The sequence below is a fragment of the Sorex araneus genome, chromosome 9 (genome assembly GCF_027595985.1).
Source record: "Sorex araneus isolate mSorAra2 chromosome 9, mSorAra2.pri, whole genome shotgun sequence".
Taxonomy (NCBI): Eukaryota; Metazoa; Chordata; class Mammalia; order Eulipotyphla; family Soricidae; genus Sorex; species Sorex araneus.
In genome coordinates, this window is record NC_073310.1 from 31,607,539 (window position 1) to 31,621,001 (window position 13,463).

The 13,463-nt window shown below is 42.1% G+C and overlaps 1 protein-coding gene across 6 annotated transcripts in view; it reads left to right on the top strand.

Moving 5' to 3' along the window:
- The window catches only part of SIPA1L2 (signal induced proliferation associated 1 like 2), a 268,964-nt gene that overhangs the window by 233,252 nt on the left and 22,249 nt on the right, over window positions 1-13,463 (top strand). For all 6 annotated transcript variants that reach the window (XM_055146847.1, XM_055146849.1, XM_055146850.1 and 3 more), the window contains one exon: window positions 1,500-1,719. In XM_055146847.1, the coding sequence (XP_055002822.1) occupies window positions 1,500-1,719 (220 nt within the window). The remainder of the gene's footprint in view (window positions 1-1,499; window positions 1,720-13,463) is intronic.

Here is a 13,463-nt window from a genome sequence, read left to right on the forward strand (position 1 = left end):
ATCTAAAACTTTCCCTTTTTACCCAGTGTGCTCTCGTGTCCACTAAAAAGAAAGAAAATTAGGCATTTCCATGTTGATGTGATCAGGGTAAACAGAAAATCATTGTGTTCTGGCTTCCCTATAATAAAACAATACTGCAATTAACCTAATTGTGTTCTTAGAATAACACTCTAATTAGATGCTACCTAAAAGCCGCTTTAATCTAATGTGCCTGTAATCATGTTCTGAAGAACCTGCTCTCATGTGTGGAGGGAATCCCAGGACTCAGTCATAATGAGTCTATTTTTTCAACATGTATCAAATCAGGTATATGGTACTGTATAAACCTGGACAAAGACCATTGTTCAGAAAGTGCAAATAGCTTTTCTTTTAATAGGAGTCAGCTTTTCTTTGACATGTGTTGGTTTTTTTTTTCCTTCTAAGATGAATCACCTTCTGTTTCATGGTGTAAATTTGACTTTGTAGTTCACACACATTCCAGTAACAATTCATCAGTTGGACAGACTAGACAAAATGGAAGGAACACATACAATAGAAATATTTTTAGACCTCTCCTGCGTTCACAAATGTAAATAGACATTTTTGCATTTGTTTGATGTGACCATTCTGGCTTTTCAGTATTGTTTATATCGAAGGCCTAGTGCTCAGTACACAGAATAATTGAAAATTAAGGTTTTTTTATATATATCATTTTAATTTTGAATATTTGTGTACTTGTTTCCTTATTAAAGTTTTCCTTACCCTACCTATGATGTAATTCACAATAATTTTAATGACTCTTTTAAATCTGGTGGATTGATCACTTTGACTCAGTGTCCAGCAGTTGCATAAACTTTTGTGCACTATTTATTTATTTTTTGCTTTTTGGATCACACCTGGCGATGCTCAGGGGTTACTCCTAGTTCATGCACTCAGGAATTACTCCTGACAATAGTTGCATAAACTTTTGTTGGTGATACTTTCATATGGGTTTATTGACCTGGCGCCATTATCTTGAACCTATTTGTATAACCTTAAAAACTGCCGTGTTTGAAAGAGTATTACTTTATTTAGATTCGATTGAACCTCACATGCAGTTGATTCACACAGAAATTGCCTGATATTAAAATGTAGTCATTTCAAATTAAAATCAAGCTGGCACTGTGTGTGGCTTTGAATAACTGTCGCATGAAATGGCAACCTTCTAGATTTCTAGAGTTCTTACTGTTTGAAGGTTATGAAGTTTCCATCTAACATTTCAGAATTAATAAAGCTATGCATGTCTAATTCGTGATAATATTTCAGAGAATGTCAAAGAAGGAAAACATTCAAATCCAATAACTGCATAGCAGCCCTGGTGCGTTGGCCTGATTTAGTGTTCCCAAGCTTTATGCCTGCTTAGGGCAACCCAGAGAAACAGTGGTAGTGAGCCTATTGCATTCTGCCAAATAAATGACATGCCTCCGGTTTGTCAATATCTGTTTCCTCCCTTCTCCCCATCCCTGTGTCCGAACCCTTAGTTTTCCTTCTATGGAAACCTGTCTCCAAGAAGGTCTCTGTATCGCACCTTCTCTGACGAGAGCATATGCAGCAATCGGAGAGGATCATCTTTTGGCAGCTCCCGAAGTTCGATGCTTGACCAAGCCCTGCCCAACGACATTCTGTTCAGCACCACCCCGCCCTACCACAGCACACTGCCGCCCCGCACCCACCCTGCCCCCAGCATGGGGAGCCTGAGAAGTAAGTGGGGCCTAAAAGTGACGGATCATGGACCATGAATGTCTCAGTGTGCTCCTCAGATGGTTTCCTACAGAAATAGCTACTTGGGGAGGGGCTATTATTTTACAAATTTTTTTTTTTGGTCTTCACTATAGCACTGTTGTCCAGTTGCTCATCGATTTGCTCAAGCGGGCATCAGTAACATCTCCATCGTGAGACTTGTTGTTACTGTTCTTGGCGTATAGAATACACCACGGGGAGCTTCCAGGCTCTGCCATGCGGGCGGGATATTCTCAGTAGCTTGCCGGGCTCTCTGAGAGGGATGGAGGAATTGAACCTGGGTCTGCTGTATGCAAAGCAAACACCCTACCCACTGTGCTATTGCTCCAGTACTTTGTCTTCAAATATTTTTAAAAATATACATTACTTTCATGGTGATTTTTTTTCTTTTTTCTATTCTTGTGAATTTTTGAATATGCCAAAACAGTAACAATAAGTTTCTCAATGAGAGACGTTACTGGTGCCCGCTCGAACAAATAGATGAGCAATGGGATGACAGTGACAGTGATAGTGATAAAAATCTTATAATAAACATTTTTGGCAGGCAGGATGGCACACCCAACTGTGCTTAGTCCTAGCTCTGTGCTCAGAGATCATTTCTCGAAGTTCTTGGGGGAACCACATGGGGTTCTGTGGATTGAACCTGGGTTAGCCATGTGCAAGGCAAGTGCATAACCCCTGTACTCTTCCTGGCCCAGAGTGAACATTTTTAAAAAGCAAAGACTGTTTGTTTTGTTTTGTTTTTAGTTGAAACTCCTGTGATAAACATTCTTATCAGGTCAAATAGCAGTGTGATGTCACTTCTCAGCTATAGTATCTGTTTGCACCATGCTCTCAACTCTTAGATCTTTCAATAGAAAATAGACAATAAAGAAAGCACTAGGGGGGCTGGATTGGTAGTAGATTGAGCATTTGCCTTGCACACAGCCGACTTGGGTTCGATTCCCAGCATCCCATATGGTCCCCCGAGCACTGCCAGGAGTAATTTCTGAGTGCAAAGCCAGGAGTAATTCCTGATCATCTCCGGGTATGACCCAAAAAGAAAAAAAAAAGTGGCACTAGGTAGCTTTTCCTGTGGGCACTGACTAAGCAAGGAGGAAAGCTTTTTTTTTCCCGCTTCTGTGTTTCCTGTTCTTCTCAATGTTCAATACCTGTGAAAGAACAGGGAGTAGAGGTCCATCAGGAAACCTGCTCTCAGATCCGCTCTCCCCCCAGGCAGTATAACCTGTCCTGTGCCCATCACTCAGAGTCCCTGGTTCGAGTTAACTCTAACCAATGATCAAAAGTTCTCTAGATAATTTTAGATGATATTTTTCTTCAAATACTCAAGTCTTTGATTTTTTTTTCTTTTTGAGTCACACCCAGTGGTGCTCAGGGGTTACTCCTGGCTCTACACTCACAAATTACTCCTAGCAGTGCTTGGGGGACCCTATGGAATGCTGGGAATTGAACCAGGGTTGGCCTCCTGCAAGGCAAAGGCCCTACCCGCTGTGCTATTGCTCCAGCCCCAATTCTTTGATCTTTATGGTGTCAGTTCATTATTAACAGTGGTGGTGATTTGGTGATTTGTTGAGGGGAGGGACTAGTTTTATTTTCTTTTTTTCATAATTAATTTCTATTATAATGGGAAAAATGAGTGTTTCATCAGAAATATATTTGTTGTCATTATTTTTAATTTCCTTCACATAAAGCATTATCTTTAGAACTGATTTGAACTTTATAATGCATATTGAAGTCCCAGACTTCAATTAATGTTCTAATAATGGAATGACTGTTCTAATAATGTTTCTAATGTTAAATATAATTGAAAAAGAGCCTTGTTTTATGAAGTTCTTGGTTTCTTTAAGTAACGCAATATCATTCTGTTTAAAGGGTTTATTTGTCTAAATTGAGGAAATCTTTAGACTTCTTTGTAACCGTGGAAAAAGTCAGATATATACTAGTGCTCTGATATTTCTTCCAGTGTTTTCGTTTCTGTAGCTAATCCAGCTCTACTAAAAGCTTTGGTAATGGCAGTAAAACTGTATTGTCTTAGCAATTTTTTTTTTAATTTGTTTAAAATGCTCAAAGTTGTATGTGTTGGCGACAAAGTACAGCACGTAGGACACTTGCCTTGCACATGGCCAAGCCAGTTTGATCCCCAGAACCACATATGGTTCTCTGAACCCTGCCAGGAGTGATCCCTTCGTGCAGAGCCAGGAGTAAACCCTGAGCACTACCCAGTGTGCTCCCCCACCCAAAATAAAATAAATGCTCAAAGTGGGATTCTAAAATCCATGGCATAAGTATTAATATAGTTCTCATATTCTACCTTTTATTTTCTTCGGTGTACAATGGTGCGTTTCTCTTTTAACTTGATCTTTTTATTTTTCATGGTTGGGGGACCTCCCAAGCCGTGCTCAGGGGGCAGTAGGCTCTCCCAGTGGCTCAGTGCTTGGGCCCAGGATGTGGTGCTGCATTGTACCAGGACTGTACCATGGGAGAGAACCAGGGATCAGGATAGAGCCAGAGTGTGCTTGGGCATGTGCTTCAGCCCTTTGAGTTATCTCCCCAAACCAAGTTCCACTTTTTTTTTTATGTTTCACTGTTGTTGTTGTTTTTTTTTAAATTTATTCTTTTATTGAATCACCATGTAGAAAGTTAGAAAGCTTTCAGGTTTAAGTCTCAGTTAAACAATGCTCAAACACCCATACCTTCACCAGTGCACATATTCCACCACCAAGAATCACAGTATACCTCCCCCTCCCCCCCACCTTCCTAGCCCCCCACCCCGCATGTGTAACTGGTAAATTTTACTTTACTTTCACTTTACTTTGATTACATTCAATATTTCAACAAAAAACTCACTATTATTGATTTGGAGTTTCTCCCCCTAAAGTCGACCTGCTGAAAAGAAAGCATTTGATAATTTGTTTTCCATTGCCGAGAATGAAGAGATATGAGGTCGAGAGGCCACACTAGCAGCCGCACGGGTTTGGATTTCTGTTTTTTAGTATTTTAGTATCAAGTTTCACTTTTAAAAAAAATAAAAATAGTTCAGTAGTTTTAGAGATTTACAAACACCTGCACAACTTCCTCCCACCAGAGTTGGACTGTTTCTAGAATCCAGTACTTACCTTGCGGCACTCATTGTCATCCAAAGTCCTTTACTTACATTAGGACTCATTTCTAGCGGTACACATTGTATGAGCTTGAACAAATGTATACTAACAGGAATCCATAATTATAGTATCAAACAAAATATTTCACTTTTCTAAAATTTCTCCATTTTCTACCTATTCATCCTTCCATCCTCTTCGCCACTGGCAACCACTGGTCCTTCTACCATCTCTACAGTTTTGTACAATATAGTATGTACCCTTTTCAGATTAGCTTCTTTTACTTTTTAATATACACTTATAGTTCCTTTCTCTCTTTTGATGGCTTATAGAGCTTATTCTTTCTAGTCCTGGCTAAACTATTTAGTCCTGACTAAACTGTTGTCTGATGAATAAACTGTTGTCTGATGGATAACTGTTATCCATAATTTTTCACCAACTGAAAAATTGTGGGGTTTTTTTGATATGTTTAAAGTCTATAGGTGCAGTTTGGAATTAGGCTGGAGACACCTTTTATTCATTACTGAAATAAATAACAACCTCACTTATATTCATTATTCACTTCTCCAGGAAAAGCAGTGTGAGTGGCCTTGCTGTTTGATATTCTCTGATGAAGCCTCCTCTAGTTTATTTACTTAAAAAAAGACTCAGTAAGAGTTATGGAGATTTGATATGTAAAGTGACAAAGTGGAAATAGAGGAACTGGAAGCAGTTTATATTGATGTGTTTTCCTCTCCAAGAATCCGATTTCCTCCCCCTGCCCACACAGAGGTACAGCTCCAACTGCTCTTTAGATGATGCTAATCCCTGGGACCATTGACTCCCCACTCACTGACATGATTGTTACTTCTGTATCTACTCAAGATACATGTTAGTCAACCTTTGCTCCTGCAGTTACTGATCTTTCAGCAGAAAGATGATTTCAGCGGAAAGGTGTTATTTCATTCTGACAGAACAACTAGAAAGAAGTAGAAATGTGGATAGTGAGATGTGGCAGATATTGGTGAGACGGATGAGGGAAGTTTGAGGTTACCTGGTTGGTTCTCAGAGATTCAGCTGAATTACAGTGAAGTGAATAGAAGTTAACACTGTTGAGTCTTCTAGGATTAGATGGTTGAAAAGAAGCAGGGACTAAAGTTGGGGGGTGGGGGGCAGGGAGAGACAGTATAGAAATTCTTTCACATTTTAAAATGCACACTTTCAGGATGCATCTGATTTTTTGATAGTTTGAAGTAGTTCCAGGGATTTCATAGGAACTTTTTTGGAGGGGTGGGATGGTCCACACTTGGCATTGCTCAAGGCTCACTCTGGCTCTGAGCCTCTAGGAACCACTATAGGCAGTCCTCTCAGATCCTTTGCATGCACCTCAATCCCTTGTAGTGTCTCAGACCCCAGCATCTGATCTTGTAAGAGAGAACCTTTCACTAATAGTCACTCATTCTGATATTATTCATAATTTGGAGTAAAGATGCCATGGAAAACAGGTCTATTACCCATTTATTTATAGTGAATATTGGCAAACCTTATCACTGTACCTTTTCAGCATGTATCACAGCCTTCTTGCTCAGATATATTTTTTCAGTTTTTAAAAGTTTGAACCTGTTTCAGAACCTATCTTCTCTTGATGCCAGGAACTTAATCCTACCTTGTGAGACAGATACTTAACAAATCCAGTTTGGGGATGTGATTCATGTCATGATTTATAGATGTTTCTTGTGAAGTCACCGAAATGTGTTATATCATTATGTCTTCAACTCAGAGTGTAAAAATTTGACCTGAACTAGCAACTGATAGTAACTCTGAAATGTGTCTGCATTGCAGTTAGGACCTTTGTTTTTATCATTGGTGTATTTCAGAATATAATTTTTTAGTAGCCCAGTTTGAGGGGGAAACTTGGATACCCTGTTCTTAGGCCAAATAACCTTTGATATGGAAATGCTTTTATAGCATCCCTCTTCAAATATCTGTGTACCTGACTTCATTCAGTGCAGTACCAACCATTTGCAGACTGATAACAAATTTTCTTTAATCATTTTTATTATGGTACTGGTATTTAAAATGTTGTTACTTATCCTTTTCATGGATACAGCACTCTGACACCAGTGACAAGTTTAAAAAGAAATCCTGATTTTCCTCCTCCTCCTCCTCTCCTACCCCTCCTCCTCCTGCTCCTCCTCTTCCTCCTCTTTCTTCTTTATTTCTTGGTCACAAGCAGTGATGCTCAGGGGTTACTCTTGGCAGTCCTTGGGGAACCACATAGGATGCCAGGGATCAAACCTGGATCGGCTGCGTGCCAGGTAAACATCCTACATGATATACTATTGTTTCGACCCCAGAATTCCTGATTTTTCTATGGCATGAGGATCAAAATTGTAGAAATGCACCTATGAATATGGACTAAAAAGAATTATTAAACTTTGGTAGAATAAAACATTATTAACTTACACATATAAGTGCTATAGTCTTGACCTTGATACTTTACAAAGTATGTCACTGCACATAAAAAAAAAATGGGAACAAGTTTGGAGGGAAATGGGCTCTCTGTTGGTGGGTATCATGTTGAAATGATGTAAACATGAAAAGTATGACTAACAGATTGTAAATCCCAGTACTTCAAAAAATATTTTTTTAATGGGACCAGGGAGATTGCTCAAAAGGCTAAGCCTGGCATGTAAATACCCAGGCTAAATCCCTGGTACTTCATGGTCCCCAAAATGCCACTGGTTGTAACCCTGGTATGTTCTGGGTGTGGCCCTGATTACCCCAGCATCCTGGAATCCACATCACTAGGCTCAGTCATTGAACCACAGCACCTGGACCCTCAGAGTAACACTGTCCCCCTGGGAACTACCGTGTAGGTCCAGACAGCAGAAGCTGTGGGGAATGTTATGGAGTTGTAGAATAAAAGAGATCTGTATTTTCTTTGTTAATTCAGACAAAATGCTTTAGATGCCCAGTGTAGACTCAGTGGGGTGGGGAGTAGTGTGACCTAGTGGTAAGAACCAGAAACCTGTTGGAAGGACCCATTCGGGTTGGAAGATGTGAGCTGAAAGTTGACTATAGACCGAACATGAAGGCCACTCAATACGTCTATTGCAAACTACAACACCCAAAAGGAGAGAGAACAAAGGGGAATGCCCTGCCGCAGAGGCAGGGTGGGTTGGTGGGGAATGGGGTGGGGGTGGTAAGAGGGATACTGGGATCATTGGTGGAGGTGAATGGGCACTGGTGGAGGGATGGATAAACGATCACTGTATGACTGAAATGCAAACACAAAAGTTCATAAGTTTGTAACTGTACATCACAGTGATTCTCTAATAAAAAAATTTTTTAAATAATGCTATTATAAATGGGTGCTAAGTGATAATGGGAATAATTTAATAATTATTAAATAGGTATTAGCTAGATAAAATACTAATAGTTAAGCATGTTTGTGTCTGGATTTAAATTTTTGTTTAACAATTAAATTTTTTTTTAAGCAATCAAAAAAATAAAAAAAGAACCAGAAACCCACAGGTGTAAACCTGGCACCACTGGCATTGCAGATGGTAGATGAGGCAGTCAGATGCAGGCTTCTGACTCATTCAGGAGTATGAAACATTCCTACTCAATCTTTTGATAAGCAGGCATAGTTTCTGAGAGTAATTGTCCAACCTCAGCTATCTGACCATCAGGAAATGTGGTCAGGAAGGCATTTATCACAATAAAGTCAGACTTGGGAAGGATGACCTCAAGGACTTCAGATTAAATACACAAGACACCACAAGATCCATATCCTGCTCAGTCTCCAACTCTGGGCAGCAAGACCTGGACACTAGCTTCCTGTCAGATCCCACAAGTGGCTATCTTTCTGGAATTGGCCAAAAGAGTAGTGTGCGCCTGAGCTAACTTGGGCTTGGAGAAGTAAGTTTGAAGTAACAGGTGCTGATGAGCTAAGACAAGTGGTCCCTTTTCGCCCCTCTGTGAAACACAGGAAGAAATGCTGTTGTACATACTACAGACACAAGGGACAGCATATCCACATATCCAAATGCAAGCTGGACAGCACCAAGAGGTGTGTGCACCTCTGCACTGGGCTACTCAATGGAGGAACCTTGTCATGTACATTGTCAGATTTCTCAGGACTGCTAGAGCTCTGGATGACTCCTGGGATATCAAAGATGTTTAGTAAAGTTCCTACTGTGCTTGTTCTTAAACTGTGGGTCACAACCCCTTATGGGGTCAAGAAACTGATGTGAGGGTGGGGAGAACATAAACTTGGGTGAAAGGTTTCTGAAATAGTAACTGTCAAAAACTAATTCAGGGGCCAGAGAGACAGTACAGTAGATAGGGTGCTTGCTTAGTGTGTAGCCTACTCAGATTTAATCCCCAGCATACCACATAGTCCCTGAGCTACTCCAGGAGTGATTACTGAGTACAGAGCTAGAAGTATACCCTGATCTCCCAAACTGGAAGCTCATTTAAAATTGAATACATAATTCGAAGTGTTTCTGTCTGTTCTTGCCCATGTTGCATTTTTTTTAAGTGAAAGCTGTCACGAGTGGAAAAAGTTTAAGAAGCCCTGCCTTAGATACTGGCAGTAGCACCCTAAAGACAGGCAAAAGTATTATAAAGGATTGCTTGTGGTTGGCAGCCTTAGACAAAATTCAAAAATTTTGAAATTTCCCCCACCCCCACCCCAGTTTTAGAATTTTTCCAGAGGAAAACTGATTTTTATTGTGCTAAAGGAGAATTTAGGTGGCTCTTTATTGAAGGAGACGACCACAGACTCCAGCCAGGATCTGTTCACTGGGACAGATTTAAAGGCAGCTTCCTCTTACTGTTGCTCAGTAGGGCTTCCACATACATCTCATCATTCTCCACGGTCACAGTGCCCTGGATTATTTTCTTTCAATGCCTTGTCACCACGGGATTGCTTATGTTCATTTGTTGTTTATCTCTTTTCCTGTCACTCTCCATGGAGAGTTGGTGAGTACACAGACCCTCTCTGTCTTACCCACCATTATTGGGCATACAGTAGTCACTTAATAAAGACATCCTATCAGAGGGAGGAGAGGTTATTTTTCTAAGGTAACTGTCTCTTGGAGAGAGAAGGAGATGTCTTCCAAGCTGACGGTCATCAGTGCCGTTTCTGTAGCATCAAAGAAAGTTTAATTCACTATGGAGGAGGAAGGGAAACTGTAACAAAAAATATTGCAGGATGTATTTCTTTGTCTTGCTTCCTGCTTTTCCAGAACCTTTGGAAGAAGATAGAGGATGCCTGGCTCACCTTTATTTGTAAAACTTACACCTACTTTGAATCCAGGAAAAGGTTCACCTGTGGGTGAGGCTCTGCCGGAGCATGTGGAGAGTGGCTGTGAGCATGGCGGCAGTTGAGTTCTGGAGGTTTTCGGCTGCTGGGGCTGGGTCCCTTGGAGCAGGGAAGGGTCTCACCTACCTCTCTCTAGGGTGCCCTGAGTGAAACAGCCTGATGCAGCAGCATGGTTATGGCGAGCTTCATGTTATGCTCCCTTCCAGGAGAAAAGGACATGCGATCTGGATGGTGGCCGATGATGAGGTTATTTGGCGCCAGCCAGGGGTGGCTTATGGGTGTGACTGCTGAGTTGTCGGATACGGGGGGTACGGGCAGAGGATTTCCGTTCCCAGTCCTGTTGAACCCAAAGTTCTCAGTCACAAGCTTCCGCATACCTGGGTTTTCTGAGGGGTTCACTCGTGGGTGAGGCTCTGTCTGTCTGTGTGGAGAGCAGCTGTGAGCATGGCAGTGGTTGAGTTCTCCAACCTTAGAGGGAAATATTATGTTATTTCGGTTCTGCTTTGGGACAAGGTTTGGGAAACACCCAAAATACGGTGGTGGGAAGGTGTAATGGTGGTGCAATTGGTGTTTGAATATTAAATGTAATCAAATATTGTGAACTGCTTTATAAAATTAAAAAAATTTTAATTATATCCTAAAATTTCCCAAGTTGTAGACTCATTAGAGCCCCTGCCTTAGTTGTGTGCAGGGCCTGGTTGGCCTGTGTGTCTGGAGCCTCTTGAGAACCCTCTCCCTCGGGGCACCAGCTTCCTCTTCACTGAGGTTCAAATATATGCAGAGGTTCAGTTATCCCTGCCCCGTTACAGAATGTCAGAGTCCTCGGGAATGGTTACAGCTTTAATCTTAACCCAGACTATGATGGCCAATACTCTGTGAGTATTTGGGGAAGGTGGCTCTATCAGCTGACAGCTCTGGCTGCAACAAAGACAGGGTACAAAAGACACTGCCCTGGGCTGCATCTTCCAAGTTAGCCCTTATTACCAAATAAACTGCCTGAAAACTCCCGTTTTCATTGTGTTTATCCATGTTTGCTTCTTATTGACTCATTTTCTGACTTCTGTTGGAATAAGGTAATTGCTGTCTGGAGCTTGAGGGAAGAAAAGTTCACTGAAAGTATATTTAAGGCCTAAGGCCTAAGTGTATCACTATATCACTGTCATCCCATTGTTCATGGATTTGCTTGAGCGGGAACCAGTAACTCTCCATTCATCCCAGCCCTGAGATTTTAGCAGCCTCTCCTTATTCATCTTTCCCAACAATTGGAGGCTCTTTCAGGGTCAGAGGAATGAGACCTGTTATTGTTACAATATTTGGCATATTGAATATGCCACAGGGAGCTTGCTAGGCTTTTCCGTGTGGGCGAGATACTCTTGGTAGCTTACCGGGCTCTCCAAGAAGGATGGAAAATGTATATCAAAGAATACAAGCAAGTATGTTAAAATCAAACATATGTGTGCTGCTTTAGGGACATCAATGGGCTAGACTATAAGAGGTCATGTTGGCTGCAAAGCAGCCGAACGCTTCCGGGAGCTTTGTTTTAGATAAGTCTCTGGATCTTGGCCACTGATTGTATTACATGGCACCAGGGGCAGTTTGTGGGTGTGACTGCCAAGCTACTGGAAAATTGGGGGTCTGGGTGGAAGAGGTCCAGTCCCGATCCGAGCAGACTTGGAGATCTCAGCCGCAGGTCCCGCATGTCTGTGTTCCTATGCCGGTTCCTTCATACATGAGGCTCATCCGAGTGTGTGTAGAGTTGCCTTGAGCATGGCTGTGGTGGGTTCCGGAGGTTTTCAGCTGCCAGGGCTCTACTTGGGGCGGGGAGGGAAACTCAGCCCACCCACCTTCAAGGGGCCCCCATGTAGAAAGCCTGGTGCGGGGGTAGGAGACTTTGCATCCAAGACCTAATGTCAAGCTTTAAAAATCCAGAAGCACCTGTGACAGATCCTATCTTTATAAAGCAAAGAAAATGTAGAGAAACTAAATCATGACTAACAGCACACTTCTTGTACAAGTAACTTATTTATGTGGACAAATTTACATTTTGGTGTTTCACATCTTGGACAAGGTCAGGGAAGTGCCTGCGTGAGCCCCACTCCTAGCCGGACTGAGTTTACCACCCTTCACAGAGGGGAGACTCTGTATCCCTATGTCATGAAGAACCCTGTCACCTCGGAATCAGTGGCAGAAATAACTGCTACCCAGGATTCACATAATCTCTCTGAATTTTCTCTGAACTAGTGCTGGAAATCTGCTTCCAGCCAGGTGTTTGGGAGGCAAGTGAAGTGTCTGCACTTCCTTACCTTCCTTCTTGGGAGTTAAACTTTAAACTTCTGGCTAAAACAGGGGCATACGGAGGGCTTCAGCCCAGCCTCTGCTCAGTAGACACCTCCTTCAAGAAAGGAGAGGGACCTGGATTGCATGACCGTTCTCTTCCCAGCCCCTCAGCTCTGCGGTTAGGAGCTCCTTACTTGCCCCCTGGGCAGCAGCAGTGCACGTAGCATGTGGTGAACTGTGCAGGAATGGTGGTGTGAATGGAGAGTGCTGCACAGGCAGCTGCCAAATATCCATTCCTGGTGCTCTTCAAAGTGGAGGTCAGGGGTCTGAAGTGATAGTACAATGAGCAGGGCACTTGCTTTGAACGTGGCCAACCCAGGTTCAATCCCCAGCAACCATATGATCCCCTGAGCACCGCCAGTGGTAATTCCTGAATGCAGAGCCAGGAGTAACCCCTGAGCATCATCAGGTATGACCCAAAAAGCCAAAAAAAAAAAAGGTAGGAGGAGGGAATCAGCAATAGTTTAAGGGTTAAGGCCTCGCATAGGTTCACCCCCAGTTCGATGTCTAAGAAATGCTGGGAGCAACACCTGAGCACAGAGCTAGGAGTAGCTCTGGAACACTACCAGGTGTGGTCCAAACCTCATTCCCTCCCCCCCCAAAAAAAATGAAAGTTGGGGATAAGTTAGTAGAATATTTACCATACCTAACAAAGTTAGAAATAAGGTAGCTTGATTGACAGAGCTGTGAGAGGTCTGCTGCTAAAAAGTGCAGGCCAAGGTGTGGAGAAAGAATACGCACAAGTGTTCTTTCAGGCGACGTTACAAATAGCGCTCTAAGTCCAGATGCCAGGGTTTCACAGCTACTCACAAGGATGTGGGAACAAAAATTACAGGTGCATTTGGTTAATTATGTCCCTTACTTTACTTAATTGCAGGCTAAGATAGCCAGGTGGTCATTATTTTGATTGGTCTAATTAGTCAGATGTGCTCACAAGCAGCTGCATGCAGTGTTTCGGG